The 21,244-nt window shown below is 41.2% G+C and overlaps 1 protein-coding gene across 1 annotated transcript in view; it reads right to left on the bottom strand.

Annotated features, from left to right (window-relative positions):
- The window catches only part of PAPLN (papilin, proteoglycan like sulfated glycoprotein), a 517,238-nt gene that overhangs the window by 131,426 nt on the left and 364,568 nt on the right, over positions 1 to 21,244 (bottom strand). Inside the window, 1 exon segment of the mRNA XM_053697785.1 lies at positions 19,549 to 19,696. Within this exon segment, the coding sequence (XP_053553760.1) occupies positions 19,549 to 19,696 (148 nt within the window).

Here is a 21,244-nt window from a genome sequence, read left to right as displayed (position 1 = left end):
GCTGCAGAAACCGCCATCTGTAACTGATCGGCAAAGTCTGGAGGCCAAAGGGCCCCTCCCGCAGGAGGATTAGTAGTGCCCTGGGGAACTGCTTGTGTAAACGGAGATAATTGTAGGGAACGCACCTCGCAGGGCGGAGAACCCCCAGAAGTGGACAGCTCAGTCGTACTAAATACTTTATTATTTTTGGATATAGCAATATTGTCAAAGCATGTGGAACAGAGTTGCGTAGGCAGCTCGACTGAAACCTCCTCACAATATAATAGTTAATAGGTTTAGATAAAGAGGGAGTATCCTCTAACATTTCAGAGTCCTCCATAGCTTGCGCCTTTATTACGGACTTGATCTAAAAAATAAATGGCACCTTTATATCCCAATGGCCGGGGCACTCACCACCTCCTATGACCCGGACTACAAGAAACAGCTTTCGTCTCCTCCGAACACAGGTCGAGAAAGAGGAAGTTACAGAGGCCACACCCGGTCACATGGAGTGCCATGCACCGAGAGAGAGACGCGTCAAAAAAGCCTGCCTCAATCTCTTGCTAATGAACTGACTGTTTCACACTGACAGAGCCTCATCTCACACAAATGCAGCAAAAACACAATAAACAATATTATGCATAATAAAATCCCCCCTGTTGAATAACCTCCTTCCGAGGGTATTACCCTAGATTCTATAAAGATAAAGGAGCCACACTGTGACCCTGTCTTCTTGCGTTATCAAATATATATAAATGAAACAATCTTATCAGAATCAATGCTGTGAAACAGGAACACAGGCCTTCAAGTGTGACAGGGTAGTAGCATCGCTCCTGACATGGACTTGAGAGAAGATAGGCAGGCAGCGAAACTCGTCAACGCTGATTGCTAATGGAGCTGTTAAACTGAGTCAGGATGGGTTCGCAGAAAGACTCTCACTGCATATCCGGACTCTAACATTCAACCATGCTCTCACTGAGAGGCTGACAGGACTACTTAAAACTCCAGTACCATTTCAAAGAGTACTACCCTCCATAAGAGACTTCTTTGAATCTTCCGACACTTCTCTGCCAACCTCCTGTGATGAAAGGCAAAGAATGACTGGGGGATAAGGGGAGTGGGGGAGGTATTTAAGCCTTTGGCTGGGTTCTTAATTCCCACAAGTAATACATGAAGCAGTGGACTCTCCTCCCATTAAGATGGAAATAACTAAATAAAAGTAAGCTACCCATAGCACCTTAAAAGGGGATTCAGCTCTTTTTCTGCCCATAAAAAACAACAAAAACAAACTAATCTTAAAAAATAAAAAAACACTCCAAAAAATAAAAAAAGTCTAGCCCCAAAATTGGTACTCAACAATGATGATAGGCAGTGCACCATCTTCATCCAGCGCGGATCAGTCTTCTATTCTCATTCCTGTGGTGGTGGCAAGGTCAGTGGCGACGTCAGTAATCCTTTTCAGACGATCGACACAGAGCTCCCTCTTCATGGGGTCACACACACTGAAGAATATATGCAAGGTTTTATATAGGGGTACCCTTGCATTCCTAATGGTTGATTTGATTCTTCAAATTCAAATCAGCCAATAGGATGAAAGGACAAATCTTCAGTGCAGGGCTGGAGACCACATGAAAAGGGAACTACGTGTTGATCGTTTAAAGAGAACCACTGACGTCGCCGCCGACTACCAGGATAAAGATAGAAGATGGAACGCGGCCGGGAGGAAGATGGACCTTCGATAGATAAAGATGGAGCACCGCCGGGATGAAGATGGAGCGCGCGCCCTTTCATGAATGGTAAGTACCAATTTTAGGGTTAGACATTTTTTTGGGGGTGTTTTTTTTTTTTTTTTTAGTTTTTTTCCCAATTTTTTTATGGGCAGATAAGGAGCTGAATGCCATTTTAATGGGCAATGCCCATCTAAATGCCCTTTTTGGGGCAATGAGAAGTTTATTTTTTTATTATTTTTATTTATTTTATTTTGGGGGGGTGAGGGGTTGTAAATGTTAGGGGCTAAATGTTTTATGCAAAGAGCTATTAACTTTAGGACAATGCCCTACAAAATGCCCTTTTAAGGGCTATTGGTAGCTTATTTGTAGAATGGGGGGTTATTTTGAGGTGTTTTTTTGGGGGAGTATTAGAATAGGAATGTTTTTTTATTTTTGGTAATTTTGTTTGTTATTTTTTGTAATGGTAGGATTTTTTGTGTGTGTTTTTTTTATAGTTTTTTTTTTTTTTTAATTGTTAAAATTGTAGTTTTTTTTTTTAAAAAAAACATTTTTATTGAGGAGTTGTACATTACAGTGCTTTAAGGCGCCACATTATGAAGAGAATACATATATAAGAGAATAAGTAGATAACAACAAAGATTATGGAAAACATTTTGGTGGTTCTTGGCTGATTCTCCTCTTTTTAGTCCCATTTATGGGTAGTATGGACCACTCTTTGATCCGTACATTCAATATATAGAAAACATGTAGGGATAATTAAGAACGAACAAAACATCTATTAAACTATATAAAGGATAAACAAGCATTATAAGTGCCAACTGGACCATAAGTGAATAGATTATTACGACTGTATGCTAATTTGTGTGTCCCCAAATTCAAAAACGGCATTGCTAAAGGATTGTGTGAGGGGGTGATCAGAATACATATAATTTTGCCAATGTGGGAAAGGGGGTACATAGTACTATGTGTGGGTATTATTGAAAGGGTAGCAGTTTCTCTAGCGGTGAGGAAAGGTCTGCTTTAAATTTATTAAGGAAGGTCAGGCGATCATTGCGTTAAGACAGAGGTCTGAATGGGAGGTGTCCCAGTGAAGGATGTGGGTAAGGGGGATGCTAGGGAGTGAGGGATGCCATTGGAAGCGTTTTCCCAGGAGATGTTATACTGTCAGCATTTTATGAAGAACGTCCAATATAAAATAAAACCATAAACATTACCATATGCATGATGATCAAATATGCTGCCCCATCTGCAACCTCAGCTGCCAGACGCAAGGCAGGAAGAAACACATGACAATGATATACCGTATCAAGCAATAATAACAAATTGAGGGATAGTTAGCAATGTTATGCAAAGCCATCATGCTCTGTGAGATTAGTGGGCTACGGGAGGATCTAAATTTACACAGTATTACAAGGACCTATAGAATATTAATGCTAAGGGCTAAACAATTAACTTCAAAGTAGCATTAATCATTGGCAAAACTCCAGTATTAAATAGTCCTCTACTGAGCGGTCCGTAAAGAAAGTTATAATATTTGAGCCAAACAAGGGGTAGTAAAAACGGAGCTCCATAATAGAATACTACATGCCTGATATGTCTTCTCCTGTCTAGCCCTCTCCGGTCTTAGGTATATGGCTTCCTCTTTGGCTGCAGAGGCAGCTTCTATCAAATGATTTTAAGAGGGATCGCTGTATTTTCCATATGAGAGTTGGGTACTCTAGTGCAACCTGTCCCGCGGCTGATCCCAGGGGGATTAACCCGTAAGTGATGAGTTGGGGTGTAAGTGAACGGTGTGTCTGGCTGAGTTTTATTTGTGTATACCAGGGAGTCCCAATGTTGCCCTGTACCACCGGAGAGTAGGCTGTGCAGAATGTCTGTGCTGCGATGCTAGTGTCAGCATGAGAACTGTTATCCCCTTCAGGGTTAGTCATGGCCAGCTTACCGGCACAGGGAGGGACAGAAGCAATTTTGGCCAGAAGCCTAGGAATATATGTTGCCCCTGTAGTCACGTCCATTCCCTCTAGCACTACCGGCAAGCTGTGGTCAGTCCGGTTAGTTTCCTTGCTGTGTGTGCTGCATTTGCTGTCCTGTGTAGCTTGGTGCAGGTCCCGCACCCTCGAATGCATTAACAGATCTTTTGCAGGTGAGGTTTTCTCCTCCATTATTGTTCTTTTTCGGTCGCCATCTTTGGTTAGAGATATCGCAGAGGTCTGTGTTAAATCTCCTGCAGCAACTTGTTCCCTCAACGGCACTTTGCGTTCCATGCAGTCTAGTGGGGAAGATCGCTGGTATAGTCTGAGGAGAAGGTTATCTAATCTAGCAAAATGCTGATCCAACTCCTGCTCTAATCTAGTCTCCCATGCAGTCGCCATTTTGGGGTGATCTGATGTGCTGCGATTTGGTGATAGTGGTCTGTGCCGCTATTAGTTGTGAGTTGCTTGTATTGTCCAACGTTGCTGAAAAGGTCAGTAAGGCAACAGCCTGTTGCCAGCACTGGTGACCCGGTGATTCCGGGGGGGGGGTTCGCTACCTATGTGTAGTCCTCCGCCCTAGGTCTTAAACTTCCGAACTGTGGCTCTATTATCATACGAACAGCTGTCCAGGATTGTAATGTAGCCGCCTCTTACTTGGTAGCTGCTAACCATTCGGTTATGTGTGTAATATAGCTGTTATCGGCTCTAAAACCGGAGGATTAAAGAGATTTCAATTAGAGCCTGCAGTAGATGCGTCCTGTCAGGTACGCAGATCGGACACGCCACCCTTTTTATAGTTTTTTTATTGAGATTTTGCGTAAAATATAACATACAATGATAGCCATGCAGTTGGAATGGCAGCAAATCAATATCATTAAAAAAACTCTTGAGCGCAATCAAGAGAATAAAAGACAACAGAAAAAAAAAAACAAGGTAAACCCCGAAAGACATATTATAGGCTTTTCAAATCTCTTTTTTACTATTACAATAACTTATATTCGGCTAGATTACGAGTTGTGCGTTATGAGTGAAAAAGCAGCGTTATGGCTCTTTTTCACTACAGCTGGTATTACGAGTCTTGCAGGTTTAGCTGCACCGCACACTTTTTTGGCCGTAACGCAACGTAACTACCGCAGCTTTCAAAAAGTCCTTTTTCAATGGGACTTCCTTTGCGCCGGTATTAAGAGTGTGTCTGGGAGGTCAAAAAGTGAGCGGTACAGCCTATACCGTCAAGATTCGTACCGCCATCTAAACTCAGTAGTTATGGGTTTTATGTTACAACGCCGTAACATAAAACTCATAACTATAACATAAGTGCTAAAAAGTAAACTAACACCCATAAACTACCTATTAACCCCTAAACCGAGGCCCTCCCGCATTGCCACCACTATAATAAACATATTAACCCCTAAACCGCGGCACTCCCGCATCGTAAACACTAGTTAAATATTATTAACCCCTAATCTGCTGCCCCCAAAATCGCCGCCACTATACTAAATTTATTAACCCCTAAACCTAACCCTAAGTCTAACCCTAACCCTAACACCAACTAACTTTAATATGATTAAAATAAATCTAAATAAAAATTACTATCATTAAATAAATAATTCATATTTAAAACTAAATACTTACCTGTAAACTAAAGCCTAAGCTAGCTACAATATAACAAATAGTTACATTGTAGCTATGTTAGGTTTTATTTTTATTTTACAGGCAAGTTTGTATTTATTTTAACTAGCTAGAATAGTTAGTAAATAGTTATTAACTATTTACTAAGTACCTAGCTAAGATAAATACAAATTTACCTGTAAAATAAAACCTAACCTGTCTTACACAGTAAAACCCACCACCCACATAACCAAACCCCCCAAATATAAACCTATCTAAAAAACCTAAGCTCCCCATTGCCCTGAAAAGGGCATTTGGATGGGCATTGCCCTTAAAAGGGCATTTAGCTCTTTTTCCGCCCAAAGTCTCTAAGCTAAAAATAAAACCCACCCAATAAACCCTTAAGTTTTTGAAGACCTGACATCCATCCTCAACGAAGCGGCAGAAGTGCTCAGCGAAGCCGGCAGAAGTCTTCATCCAAGTGGGCAGAAGTCTTCATCCAGACGGCATCTTCTATCTTCATCCATCCGGCGCGGAGCGGCTCCATCTTCAAGACATGCGGGGCGGAGCATCCTCTTCTTCCGACGGCTAACGAAGAATGAAGGTTCCTTTAAATGAGGTCATCCAAGATGGCGTCCCTTGAATTCCGATTGGCTGATAGAATTCTGATGCAATCAGCCAATAGGATTGAACTCGCATTCTATTGGCTGATTGGAACAGCCAATCGAATGCAAGCTCAATCCTATTGGCTGATTGCATCAGCCAATAGGATTTTTTCACCTTTAATTCCGATTGGCTGATAGAATTCTATCAGCCAATCGGAATTCAAGGGACGCCATCTTGGATGACGTCATCTCTCAATACCTGTTCTGGTGACCTTATTTGTAAACAGCATATAGTGGCGTTCACTTAATGTTCCTGACGTACATTTCACCAACTTTCCTTTGAAAAAGCTGCACGCTTACGGTGAAACGTACGTCAGGAACATTAATTGAACGCCACTATACGCTGTTTACAAGTAAGGTCGCCAGGACAGGTATTGAGAGATTACTAGTTACCAGGGGGAACTAGCTAAGCCATTGTGGCACGCTATTTCTCTCCAACTTACCAAAGGATAAATTATCTCTCCCACTTAAAGCTCTGCTAGTGGTTCGATACCCGAGTGACTGTATACATTGACGTATATATTTGTGGCTTTTAATTATTTTATGTATTTTAAATAAATAACTTTTTTACCTGAAGAAGCAGTTTGCAGTTGGTATATACTGGTTACCTGGCAGTATAAAACCAGGTGTGCGCCTGTACCTAGAGCCTGGTAGGCTCAGCAAAGTGTGAGTAACCGCTTGGTGGGACTAAGAATGTGAAGATAATATTTCTTTTTTACCAAATTGTATTGCACTATATTATTCTTATTGTGTTTTTGAGGCAAGAAACCACTTGAATCACCTCAATTACTGGAATTGAAGAGGACTCCCACAGACCACCTTATACACTATATATTATTGTTACTTTTATATTTGTGTATAATTTAGTTTATCACTTTTTATTATCACATATTTATTCACCAAGTGATTATTGTACTGTTTTTATAACATGCAATCCACTACTTGTCTGACTTTTGGTAATGCAAGCTTCATCCTACTCTTTTTTGGCAGAAGAAGTTTATAAAGTTAAATTGTTCCATCAGGGTATCTGTCCCGGTCATAGCTAGCAGTGCCTTATATGTGGGGTGATCTCCACTGTTACAGGTGGGAAATCATCCAAGCATACTGCCCCCAGTAATAGCGTCTCGGTCCCATGACTGCACATAGAGGCAACAGTGATATCTGTACCGGACTGTTTCGTACCTTCTTCAAGGCATATTTCACCAGGGGTGCCTCAGGAGCGCTGTGGTGGGGGGTACATGGGTGACACTCTAGTGGGTTGGCTGCATCCCTCCAAAGAACCACCAAAGACGAGCCCCTCCTATCCACTACATTGTGATGATTGGATGTAGTGTCTATCAACTTTATGTTAGCCACCGATTTAGATGTTGTCAGCTCTCTGCAGTCATCTTGAAGCATAGTGTCAGCAGACATCATTTCCTGGTAGTGAGCAGATATAGATAGGTTAAACGCCTTAATGGGGATCTACTTATTTTCTTTCCCCTACGTTAAATACACTTCTCCTGAATGTGGACATTCTGCTCGCTGGGTGAACTGCAGCGCTCTAACCTCGCTTAATTGAGCACAGGTTGATGTGGTTAGATCAGGTCTCGCAGTATTTTGTGAGAGTTTCTCTGAGACTCCTTGCTGTACAAGTGAGATCAGGTCTTCAAAGCTACAATGCATTTGTTGCTCGATTAGGGTGCATAGTTCCTGTTGAAATATCTCCCCCTTGAGAGTGGTCATAATGAGCCTGTTATCCCCAATGCTCATGGGGGGGGGGGGGTGATAAAATTTGTAGAAGGCCTAGGCCTATTTTCTCTGCAGCATAACTCCGGTTTAGGATGTCCCAAGGGCGTTAATATCTATATATAAGCAAACAGCTGCGTTCTATAGAGCTAAGGACAGTCTCGAAAATGAGTAATTCTGCACAGTTTCATAGAAATTAAGATGATTAATGGGATTTCTCCTGGAGCTTCAGATAGTGCGACTTATCATGGCCGCCTCCTAGCCACGCCCCCCTAGGGGTTAACAGCTTATTAAGATAGTTTGCATTGTGATGGAAAGGAGGTTTAGTTGTTAATATTTTATTTAGTGTTTGCGATGTGGGGGAATAGCAGTTTAGGAGTTATTACGTTTATTTAGGATTTGCAATGTGGGGGATGGCGGTTTAGGGGTTAATAGTGTAGTTTATGGGTGTAAGTGTACTTTGTAATGTATTTTTGTTGTGTTTTGTGCACTTTTTTTTTTTATGGAGCACACTTTACCAGAGCTCTTAGTTCACAGTATGGATTGAAGCAGAAAAGACTACTGCGCTAGCGCAATGCCCATTTCTCCCGACTTGTAATATCAGTGGAAGAAAAATGGATTGCAAAATTGCTGTTGCGTTATTGTGGAAAGCAGGCTTGCATGTGCGAACCTGCCCCACAAGGGCTCCAGAGCAGCTTCCGCTGCTTTGTATATGGAGCTTCAACCTCCACACCGTTAAACTTAAACATATAATGGAAAAGATGCCCTTGAGACAACAGGTCTTGTCTCAGATGAAGAAGCCATGGAGGAGATGAGGAAATCTGCACTAGGTTTACATACCATGTTCTGCGGGGCAAGGCTAGAGCAATCAATATTACTGAAGCTGACTCCTGTTTGATCCGAGCAATGACTCTTGGAAGAAAAAACTGAGGAAACAGGTATGTTAGATGAAATTCCCATGGACATACCATGGCATCTATCATGTGAGCCTTTGGCTCTCTTGATCTTGCACAATACCTTGGAAGCTTGTGATTTAAGTGAGAGGCCATCAGATCTATGTCTGTTTAACCCCATCTTATCACTAAACAATCGAAAATGTCCTTATGGAGAGACCACTCTCCTGGATGGACCGACTGCTGAGGTAATCCGCTTCCCAGATGTTCACACTTTGTATGTGAATTGCTGATAGGGAGCAATGTTTCCTCTCTGTCCAAGACAGAATCTGAGACACTTCCTGCATGGCTAGTGGACTGCGGGTACCCCTTGATGATTTATCTAGGTCACCACCGTTATACTGTCTGACCTGAAATGGAAATACTTTTCCTCCTTTAATAGGGGCCAGGACTAAAAAGCCCTCAGAATCGCTTGAAGCTCCAGAATGTTGATTGGTAACCTCGCCTGTAGAGGAGACCAAACTCCTTGTGCTCTTCGAGAATCCCAGACAGTCCCCCCCAGCCTAAAAGACTGGTATCCGTCATCACAATAGCACATGACGGACAAAGGAAGAATGCCCCAAGGATTAAAGAAGGACTTTGGGTCCACCGAGAGATTGTCTAACGGCTAAATCCAGAGCAATCAGTTGCTCCAAGCATAGATAATTCTTTGACAACAGATTTAGCAAAAATAATTGAAGAGGTCACAAGTGGAAACGGCAAAAGGAACTGCATCTGAAGCAGCTACCATAAGACCCACAACCTCCATGCACTGAGCTGCTGATGGAAAGGAAGCACTTTGCAGGGAGAGATACACCCTCTGAAGGTTTATTTTGCGAGGTTCCGTCAGAAACAGACGCATAAGGACTGAATCTATTATGACTTTTAGAAATGCAAACCTTGTAGCAGGATATAATGAGCTTTTAGAAACATTCATTCTCCAACCATGGTCTTGGAGAAAAGACAAAAGCTTGTGAGTAAGAGTAATAGTTAGAGCCAGGCAAGGGACTTGCACTAGGCTATCGTCCAGCCAGATACAGTGCAATTGAAATTACCTGAGCTCTGATCACTGCCAACAATGCACCCAACACCTTTGTGAAGATGCGTGGAGCTGTAGCGATACCAAGCGGACAAGCGACAAACTGGTAGTTTGCCTAGGTATGCAAACCTCAGGAACTAATAGTGATCCTTGTGGATAGGTATGAGCATATGTGCATCCTTGTCTATAGTAGCCATAAACTGACCCTGTTAAATTAGATGTAAAACTGTGCGGATAGTTTCCATTTTGAAAGCGGGAACCCTGACAAACATGTTTAGGGCTTTCAAGTCTAGGCCTTCCTTCTTTGGGACAATAAACAGAGTGGAGTTAAATCTCTGACCCGAGACACCGGTACTTGGATAATTCCTCTCATATCCTCTAAATTTATAACACATTGCATAAAGACAGATACCTTTGAAGGATTTTTGGGGGCATGAGACAGAAGGAATTGTCCTTCAGAAGACCTGGACCGAAAGCCTATCCTGTAGTCCTGGGAAATTATGTTTTGAACCCAGGGGTCCTGGACTGACCTGAACCAGGCCTTTTGAAAAAGACTCAGTCTGCCCCCAACCAGAACAGATTCTGGTGTGGAGGGGCCGCACCTTCATGCAGATTTGGTATTGGTGTTGGACTTATTGTTCTTTGCCCATGAAGAACCAGGTTTCCAGGCAGGGCTCAGGCTTTTGAGAAGATGTAATGTACTTACCTGTACCTAATGCTGCATAGGGTGCTCCTTCTGGTCCTTCATTGGTGTCCGGACTAAGCAGCAGTGCACAGACAGCTGTACCTCCATGTACTGCTTTTGGAATCCTCCATAATGGTGCAACATTACTTATCTTCCCTAATACTGCAGCAGCAGTGAAGTGTACCTAGACTCCTGCAGAGGTTGCACAAGCCCTCCACTCATTTAGCAACTCTATAAAGCACTGCAGAACGGTGAGCTCAGTGCTCAGTTATTAAAGAACTATCCTTGACTTAAGTGCTGTGAACTTTCTGCCTGGTTTCCCGTTTATGAACTTTTGATGCCTTTTCTGAACTCTTGCTTGTTAAACCATCTATAAACTATTGCTTCCTGACCTCTTGCTTGTTATACCGATCATAAACCTTTGCTATCTGCCCTGGAGGTATGGGTGCAGGTATGGGTACCACAGAGTATAGTTAAAGAAAATACCTGTATCCTACAGGGGAAGGCTAAAGACAAGTCCCCACGACGCCTGAGGGTAGTTATGGCTGAAATCCCATAGGGAAATACTGCACACATAGCATGGTATTCCTATGTCCCTGTATCATTCAGCTGCTTTGAAGTCTCTTTTCTGTCTTCTTTATGAATGATAAGCCCCAGGGATTAAAGGGATACTTAATCCAAATTTTTTCTTAGATTATTCAGATAATGCATTCAATTTTACGCCACTTTCTAGTTTACTCCTATTATCAAATGTTCTTTGTTCTCTTGCTATCTTTATTTGAAAAAGTAGGAATCTAAGCTAAGGAGTCAGCCCATTTTTAGTTCAGAACCCTGGTTAGCCTTTGCTGATTGGTGGCTACATTTAGCCACCAATTAGCAAGAGTTAGACAGGTTCTGAACCAAAAATGGGCCGGCTCCTAAGCTTAAATTCTTGAGTAAATTAGAAAGTTGCTTAAAAACATAATTTATGTAAGAAATACCTGATAAATTCATTTCTTTCATATTGGCAAGAGTCCATGAGCTAGTGACACAATCCTACCAGGAGGGGCAAAGTTTCCTAAACCTCAAAATGCCTATAAATACACCCTTCACCACACCCACAATTCAGTTTAATGAATAGCCAAGCAGTCCCACCCTGATGATTGACATATGCCACTGTTGTGATATTGTCTGCCTGAAAACAAATGAACGGTTCTCTCTTTAACAGAGGCCAAAACTGAAGAGTTCTGAGAATTGCACGGAGTTCTAAAATATTTATTGGTAATCTCGCCTCTTGAGATTTCCAAACCCCTTGTGCTGTCAGAGATCCCCAAACAGCTCCCCAACCTGAAGACTTGCATCTGTTGTGATCACAGTCCAGGTTGGCCTAACAAAAGAAGCCCCTTGAACTAAACGATGGTGATCTATCCACCATGTCAGAGAGTGTCGTACATTGGGATTTAAGGATATTAATTGTGATATATTTGTATAATCCCTGCACCATTGATTCAGCATACAAAGCTGTAGAGGTCTCATGTGAAAACAAGCAAAGGGGATCGCGTCCAATGCTGCAGTCATGAGACCTAAAACTTCCATGCACATAGCCACTGAAGGGAATGACTGAGACTGAAGGTGACGGCAGGCTGCAACCAATTTTAAACGTCTCTTGTCTGTTAGAGACAGAGGCCTAGATTTAGAGTTCGGCGGTAAAAGGGCTGTTAACGCTCCGCGGGCTTTTTTCTGGCCGCACCATAAAATTAACTCTGGTATCGAGAGTTAAAACAAATGCTGCGTTAGGCTCCAAAAAAGGAGCGTAGAGCATTTTTACCGCAAATGCAACTCTCGATACCAGAGTTGCTTACGGACGCGGCCGGCATCAAAAACGTGCTCGTGCACGATTCTCCCATAGGAAACAATGGGGCTGTTTGAGCTGAAAAAAAACCTAACACCTGCAAAAAAGCAGCGTTCAGCTCCTAACGCAGCCCCATTGTTTCCTATGGGAAAACACTTCCTACGTCTGCACCTAACACTCTAACATGTACCCCGAGTCTAAACACCCCTAACCTTACACTTATTAACCCCTAATCTGCCACTCCCGCTATCGCTGACCCCTGCATTACACTTTTAACCCCTAATCTTCCGCTCCGTAAACCGCCGCAACCTACGTTATCCCTATGTACCCCTAATCTGCTGCCCTAACATCGCCGACCCCTATGTTATATTTATTAACCCCTAATCTGCCCCCCACAACGTCGCCGACACCTACCTACACTTATTAACCCCTAATCTGCCGAGCGGACCTGAGCGCTACTATAATAAAGTTATTAACCCCTAATCCGCCTCACTAACCCTATCATAAATAGTATTAACCCCTAATCTGCCCTCCCTAACATCGCCGACACCTACCTTCAATTATTAACCCCTAATCTTCCGATCGGAGCTCACCGCTATTCTAATAAATGGATTAACCCCTAAAGCTAAGTCTAACCCTAACACTAACACCCCCCTAACTTAAATATAATTTACATCTAACGAAATAAATTAACTCTTATTAAATAAATTAATCCTATATAAAGCTAAATACTTACCTGTAAAATAAACCCTAATATAGCTACAATATAAATTATAATTATATTATAGCTATTTTAGGATTAATATTTATTTTACAGGCAACTTGGTATTTATTTTAACTAGGTACAATAGCTATTAAATAGTTAAGAACTATTTAATAGTTACCTAGTTAAAATAATTACAAATTTACCTGTAAAATAAATCCTAACCTAAGATATAATTAAACCTAACACTACCCTATCAATAAAATAATTAAATAAACTACCTACAATTACCTACAATTAACCTAACACTACACTATCAATAAATTAATTAAACACAATTGCTACAAATAAATACAATTAAATAAACTAGCTAAAGTACAAAAAATAAAAAAGAACTAAGTTACAGAAAATAAAAAAATATTTACAAACATAAGAAAAATATTACAACAATTTTAAACTAATTACACCTACTCTAAGCCCCCTAATAAAATAACAAAGCCCCCCAAAATAAAAAATTCCCTACCCTATTCTAAATTAAAAAAGTTACAAGCTCTTTTACCTTACCAGCCCTGAACAGGGCCCTTTGCGGGGCATGCCCCAAGAAGTTCAGCTCTTTTGCCTTTTAAAAAAAACATACAATACCCCCCCCCCAACATTACAACCCACCACCCACATACCCCTAATCTAACCCAAACCCCCCTTAAATAAACCTAACACTAATCCCCTGAAGATCTTCCTACCTTGTCTTCACCATCCAGGTATCACCGATCGGTCCTGGCTCCGATATCTTCATCCAACCCAAGCGGGGGCTAGACATCCACTGAAGAAGTCCAGAAGAGGGTCCAAAGTCTTCCTCCTATCCGGCAAGAAGAGGACATCCGGACCGGCAAACATCTTCTCCAAGCGGCATCTTCGATCTTCTTCCATCCGGTGCGGAGCGGGTCCATCTTGAAGCAGGCGACGCGGATCCATCCTCTTCTTCCGATGTCTCCCGACTAATGACGGTTCCTTTAAGGGACGTCATCCAAGATGGCGTCCCTCGAATTCCGGTTGGCTGATAGGATTCTATCAGCCAATCGGAATTAAGGTAGGAATTTTCTGATTGGCTGATGGAATCAGCCAATCAGAATCTAGTTCAATCCGATTGGCTGATCCAATCAGCCAATCAGATTGAGATCGCATTCTATTGGCTGATCGGAACAGCCAATAGAATGCGAGCTCAATCTGATTGGCTGATTGGATCAGCCAATCGGATTGAACTTGATTCTGATTGGCTGATTCCATCAGCCAATCAGAAAATTCCTACCTTAATTCCGATTGGCTGATAGAATCCTATCAGCCAATCGGAATTCGAGGGACGCCATCTTGGATGACGTCCCTTAAAGGAACCGTCATTAGTCGGGAGACATCGGAAGAAGAGGATGGATCCGCGTCGCCTGCTTCAAGATGGACCCGCTCCGCACCGGATGGAAGAAGATCGAAGATGCCGCTTGGAGAAGATGTTTGCCGGTCCGGATGTCCTCTTCTTGCCGGATAGGAGGAAGACTTTGGACCCTCTTCTGGACTTCTTCAGTGGATGTCTAGCCCCCGCTTGGGTTGGATGAAGATATCGGAGCCAGGACCGATCGGTGATACCTGGATGGTGAAGACAAGGTAGGAAGATCTTCAGGGGATTAGTGTTAGGTTTATTTAAGGGGGGTTTGGGTTAGATTAGGGGTATGTGGGTGGTGGGTTGTAATGTTGGGGGGGGTATTGTATGTTTTTTTTAAAAGGCAAAAGAGCTGAACTTCTTGGGGCATGCCCCGCAAAGGGCCCTGTTCAGGGCTGGTAAGGTAAAAGAGCTTGTAACTTTTTTAATTTAGAATAGGGTAGGGAATTTTTTATTTTGGGGGGCTTTGTTATTTTATTAGGGGGCTTAGAGTAGGTGTAATTAGTTTAAAATTGTTGTAATATTTTTCTTATGTTTGTAAATATTTTTTTATTTTCTGTAACTTAGTTCTTTTTTATTTTTTGTACTTTAGCTAGTTTATTTAATTGTATTTATTTGTAGCAATTGTGTTTAATTAATTTATTGATAGTGTAGTGTTAGGTTAATTGTAGGTAATTGTAGGTAGTTTATTTAATTATTTTATTGATAGGGTAGTGTTAGGTTTAATTATATCTTAGGTTAGGATTTATTTTACAGGTAAATTTGTAATTATTTTAACTAGGTAACTATTAAATAGTTCTTAACTATTTAATAGCTATTGTACTTAGTTAAAATAAATACCAAGTTGCCTGTAAAATAAATATTAATCCTAAAATAGCTATAATATAATTATAATTTATATTGTAGCTATATTAGGGTTTATTTTACAGGTAAGTATTTAGCTTTAAATAGGATTAATTTATTTAATAAGAGTTAATTTATTTCGTTAGATGTAAATTATATTTAAGTTAGGGGGGTGTTAGTGTTAGGGTTAGACTTAGCTTTAGGGGTTAATACATTTATTAGAATAGCGGTGAGCTCCGATCGGAAGATTAGGGGTTAATAATTGAAGTTAGGTGTCGGCGATGTTAGGGAGGGCAGATTAGGGGTTAATACTATTTATGATAGGGTTAGTGAGGCGGATTAGGGGCTAATAACTTTATTATAGTAGCGCTCAGGTCCGCTCGGCAGATTAGGAGTTAATAAGTGTAGGTAGGTGTCGGCGACGTTGAGGGGGGCAGATTAGGGGTTAAAATTTTTAATCGAGTGGCGGCGATGTGGGGGGAGCTCGGTTTAGGGGTACATAGGTAGTTTATGGGTGTTAGTGTACTTTAGGGTACAGTAGTTAAGAGCTTTATAAACCGGCGTTAGCCAGAAAGCTCTTAACTCCTGCTATTTTCAGGCGGCTGGAATCTTGTCGTTAGAGCTCTAACGCTCACTGCAGAAACGACTCTAAATACCAGCGTTAGAAAGATCCCATTGAAAAGATAGGCTACGCAAATGGCGTAGGGGGATCTGCGGTATGGAAAAGTCGCGGCTGCAAAGTGAGCGTTAGACCCTTTAATCACTGACTCCAAATACCAGCGGGCGGCCAAAACCAGCGTTAGGAGCCTCTAACGCTGGTTTTGACGGCTACCGCCGAACTCTAAATCTAGGCCAGAGTCATGGACACTGAATCTATCTAGAAGCCTAAAAAGGTGACCCTTGTCTGAGGAGTCAAGAAACTTTTTGGTAAATTGATCCTCCAACCATGTTTCTGAAGAAACAACACTAGTTGATTTGTGTGAGATTCTGCAGTACGTAAAGACTGAGCTAGTACCAAGATATCATCCAAATAAAGAAACACCGCAATACCATGTTCTCTGATTACAGAGAGTAGGGCACCCAGAACCTTTGAAAAGATTCTTGGAGCTGTCGCTAGGCAATGGAAGAGCAACAAATTGGTAATGCTTGTTTAGAAAAGAGAATCTCAGAAACTGATAATGTTCTGAATGAATCGGAATATGAAGGTATGCATCCTGCAAGTCTATTGTGGACATATAATGTCCTTGCTGAACAAAAGGCAGAATAGTCCTTATAGTCACCATCTTGAAAGTTGGTACTCTTACATAGCGATTCAAAATTTTCAGATCCAGAACTGGTCTGAATACATTTTCCTTCTTTGGGACAATGAATAGATTTGAATAAAACCCCAAACTTTGTTCATGAAGAGGAACTGGCATGATTACCCCTGAAGACTCCAGGTCTGAAACACACTTCACGAAAGCCTGAGCTTCTACTGGATTTGCTGGGATATGTGAGAGAAAAAATCTTCTCACAGGAGGTCTTACTCTGAATCCTATTCGATACCCTTGAGAGACAATGCTCTGAATCCATTGATTTTGGACAGATTTTATCCAAATATCCTTGAAAAACCTTAATCTGCCCCCTACCAGCTGAGCTGGAATGAGGGCCGCACCTTCATGCGGACTTAGGGGCTGACTTTGGTTTTCTAAATGGCTTGGATTTATTCCAATTTGAGGAAGGCTTCCAATTGGAAGCAGATTTCTTTGGGGGGAAGATTGAGTTTTTGTTCCTTATTCTGACGAAAGGAACGAAAACGGTTAGAAGCATTAGATTTACCCTTAGGTTTTTTATCCTGAGGCAGAAAAACTCCCTTTCCCCAAGTGACAGTTGAAATAATAGAATCCAACTGAGAACCAAATAAATTATTACCTTGAAAAGAAAGAGATAGTAATCTAGATTTAGATGTCATATCAGCATTCCAAGATTTAAGCTACAAAGCTCTTCTTGCTAATATAGCTAAAGACATGGATCTAACATCAATTTTGATAATATCAAAAATGGCATCACAAATAAAATGATTAGCATATTGCAGAAAGCGAATAATGCTAGATAAGTCAGAATCCAATTCCTGTTGCGCTAAATTCTCCAACCAGAAAGTTGATGCAGCCGCAACATCAGCCAAAGAAATTGCAGGTCTGAGAAGATGACCTGAATATAAATAGGCCTTCCTTAGATAAGATTCAAGCTTCCTATCTAAAGGATCCTTAAAAAAAGTACTATCTTCCATAGGAATAATGGTACGTTTAGCAAGAGTAGAAATAGCCCCATCAACTTTGGGGATTTTTTACCAAAACTCTATGGATTTTGCTGGTAAAGGATACAATTTTTTTAAACTTTGAAGAAGGAATAAAAGAAGTACCTGGCTTATTCCATTCGTTAGAAATCATATCAGAAATAGCCTCAGGAATAGGAAAAACCCCTGGAGAAACCACAGGAGGTTTAAAAACAGCATTTAAATGTTTATTAGACTGAACGTCAATAGGACTGGTTACCTCAATATCCAAAGCAATTAACACTTCTTTTAATAAAGAACGCATATACTCTATTTTAAATAAATAATTAGATTTTTCAGTGTCAATGTCTGAGGAAGGATCTTCTGTATCAGATAGATCCTCATCAGAAGAGGATAAATTATTATGTTGTTGGTCATTTGAAATTTCATCAACTAAATGAGAAGTTTTAAAAGACCTTTTACGTTTATTAGAAGGTGGAAATGCAGACAAAGCCTTCAGAATAGAATCAGAAACAAATTCTTTAAAATTTACAGGTATATCATGCACATTAGAAGTTGAAGGAACTGCAACTGGCAATGTACTATTACTGATGGATACACTATCTGCATGTAAAAGTTTATCATGACAACTATTACAAATGACATTCGCCAAAATAATTTCTACAATTTTACAACAAATGCACTTAGCTTTGGTAGAACCGATGTCAGGCAGCAATGTTCCAGCAGAAGCTTCTGAGGCAGGATCAGATTGAGACATCTTGCACAATGTAAGAGAAAAAACAACATATAAAGCAAAATTATCTATTACCTTATATGACAGTTTCAGGAATGGGAAAAAATGCAAATAGCATAGCCCTCTGATAGAGAAAAAGGCAAGAGGCAAACATCAATGGGGTATTGAAATAATGAAAAAGTTTGGCGCCAAGTATGACGCACAACGTAACTTAAACTTTTTTGGTGCCAAAAATAACCGGAAATGACACACTCGCGTCACTAATGACGCAACCGTGTGAAAGGTCTCGGTATTAAGTATGACGCCGGGAAATGACGAAGTTGCGTCATAGACGTATTTTTTACTCCAAAAATATTTTCGCACCAAGAATGACGCAATAAAGTTTAGCATTTGACGCACCCGCGGGCATAATACCGCCCGCAATTTTCAAGAAGTAGTCAATTGAAAAAAAGACTAAACCCCAGGTAAGAAATACATTTCTTTAAAAAAAATGTTTATATTTCCCAAATATGAAACTGACAGTCTGCAGAAGGAAATTCATGAACCTGACTCATGGCAAATATAAGTACAATACATATATTTAGAACTTTATATAAATGCATAAAGTGCCAAACCATAGCTGAGGTGTCTTAAGTAATAAAAAACATACTTACCAAAAGACACCCATCCACATATAGCAGATAGCCAAACTAGTACTAAAACAGTTATCAGTAGAGGTAATGGTAAATTGAGAGTATATCGTCGATCTGAAAAGGGAGATAGGAGATGAATCTCTACAACCGATAACAGAGAACCTATGAAATAGACCCCCGTTAGGGAAATCATCATATTCAATAAGTGATACTCCCTTCACGTCCCTCTGACATTCGCTGTACTCTGAGAGGAATCGGGCTTCAACAATGCTGAGAAGCGCATATCAACATAGAAATCTTAGCACAAACTTACTTCATCACCTCCATAGGAGGCAAAGTTTGTAAAAACTGAATTGTGGGTGTGGTGAGGGGTGTATTTATAGGCATTTTGAGGTTTGGGAAACTTTGACCCCTCCTGGTAGGATTGTATATCCCATATGTCGCTAGCTCATGGACTCCTGCCAATTACATGAAAGAAATGGCATGCTCTATCTGAATAATGAAAGAAAAAAAATGGGTTTAGTAGCCCTTTATGGGTTTCACATTGGTCTGAGCTCCCAAATTTGAAAGAATATGATAGTAGCTGGAACACCTCTATTCTCAACCATCTCCTGTGAGGCCAAGAACAAAAATGAATAGAGATGGGAAGGATTTTAAGCTCTTGTATATCCCATATGTTATAAAGGACTGTGGAACATCATCATTGTACAATATAAATTGATAAAATTCCAATACATTTCTACTGCAAGCTAAACTAAATTACCTCCTCTCTGAGTGCTGGTGGTGTTTGGAATGTGAATGAACTCTTGACACCGGTGTTGCAGAAGGTTCTGAGCTTTTATCGTCTCTGTTTAAGGCACTTCCCCTGTTATCAGCAGAATGTGTCTTCTGCCCTTCATAAGTGCCTCGATCTATCATCAAAAGGATAAGAACCATTAGTAAAGGACAATCACTACAAGGCAAAAACATAAATTATGACTTAACAGATAATTTCCTTTCCTTCGATAAAGGGAGAGTCCACAGCTGCATTCATTACTTTTGGGAATACAGAACCTGGCCACCAGGAGGAGTCAAAGACACCCCAGCCAAAGGCTTAAATACCTCCCCCACTTCCCTCATCCCCCAGTCATTCTGCTGAGGGAACAAGGAACAGTAGGAGAAATATCAGGGTGAAAAAGGTGCCAGAAGAAAACAACTTAAATATAGGCCGCGCACCGGAGAGCATGGACGGGAGCTGTGGACTCTCCCTGTATTGAAGGAAAGTAAATTATCTGGTAAGTCATAATTTATGTTTTCCTTCTAAATACAGGGAGAGTCCACAGCTGCATTCATTACTTTTGGGAATACAGAACATGGCCACCAGGAGGAGTCAAAGACACCCCAGCCAAAGGCTTAAAAACCTCCCCTACTTCCCTCATCCTCCAGTCATTCTGCCGAGGGAACAAGGAACAGTAGGAGAAATATCAGGGTGAAAAAGGTGCCAGAAGAAAACAACTTAAATATAGGCTGCTCACCGGAGAGCACGGACGGGAGCTGTGGACTCTCCCTGTATCGAAGGAAAGGAAATTATCTGGTAAGTCATAATTTATGTTTTCCTTCTAAATACAGGGAGAGTCCACAGCTGCTTTCATTACTTTTGGGAAAACAATACTCAAGCTATAGAGGACACTGAATGCCAACGGGGTGGTAACAAGAGAGGCGGACCCAATCTGAGGGCACCACAGCCTGAAAAAAAAAACAAGCTCCAGAAAACTGCTTCAATAGACGCAAAAGAAGCAAAAAAATGTTAGGAGGCCCAAGTAACCGTCTAACAATTAGGACCATAAGAGCCCAGGCCAGAAACCACAGAAAATCACTGGTTACAAAAGGAGCTAAAAAAAGAAAACCTCTGAGGAGACTAGAGATCCGCTGTCTGCGAGACCACCAAGACTCCCAACACCTACACTTCTGAATAGGAAGATACATAGAAGAAAGCTGAGTACGCTCAGAAAGTCAGAAAGGACCTCGAGGCACGATCCCAGAAAAAAAAAGAGGAAGAAGCTCCTTGCAGTACCTGAATAAAAAGTTTCTTTAGAGCGAACACCCCCAAGGAGAGCGAAGTACCAGACTGCAAGAGAGACTAGGACATGTAATAAAATACTCCTAATCGGAACAGCTCAAAGAACAAAAAATTCAGGACCATCCCCTGCATTGATACCAAGAACCAATGCAAACAAAAACCCTAACAGGAAAGTCCAAGGTCCTGAAAAGGCAAAAAGACTAGAACGGAACGGCCAGACTGCAGCCCGCGTCCTAGCGAAAAGAAATGAACAGCAAGAGTTCATTAACCCAGGGAACAAACCAGAAAACGATATCTAGAATCTGTTTAGGAGCCCACAAACAAGGGCAGAAGGCGACAGCTGACACAAACTGTAACCCCCCAATGGTTAGAAGCCAGGCTAACCCCCAGGCTATAAGAA

The sequence above is a fragment of the Bombina bombina genome, chromosome 1 (assembly GCF_027579735.1).
Source record: "Bombina bombina isolate aBomBom1 chromosome 1, aBomBom1.pri, whole genome shotgun sequence".
Lineage (NCBI taxonomy): Eukaryota > Metazoa > Chordata > Amphibia > Anura > Bombinatoridae > Bombina > Bombina bombina.
The sequence above is the reverse complement of the archived record's forward strand: the minus strand, read 5'-3'. Positions and strand labels throughout refer to the sequence as shown.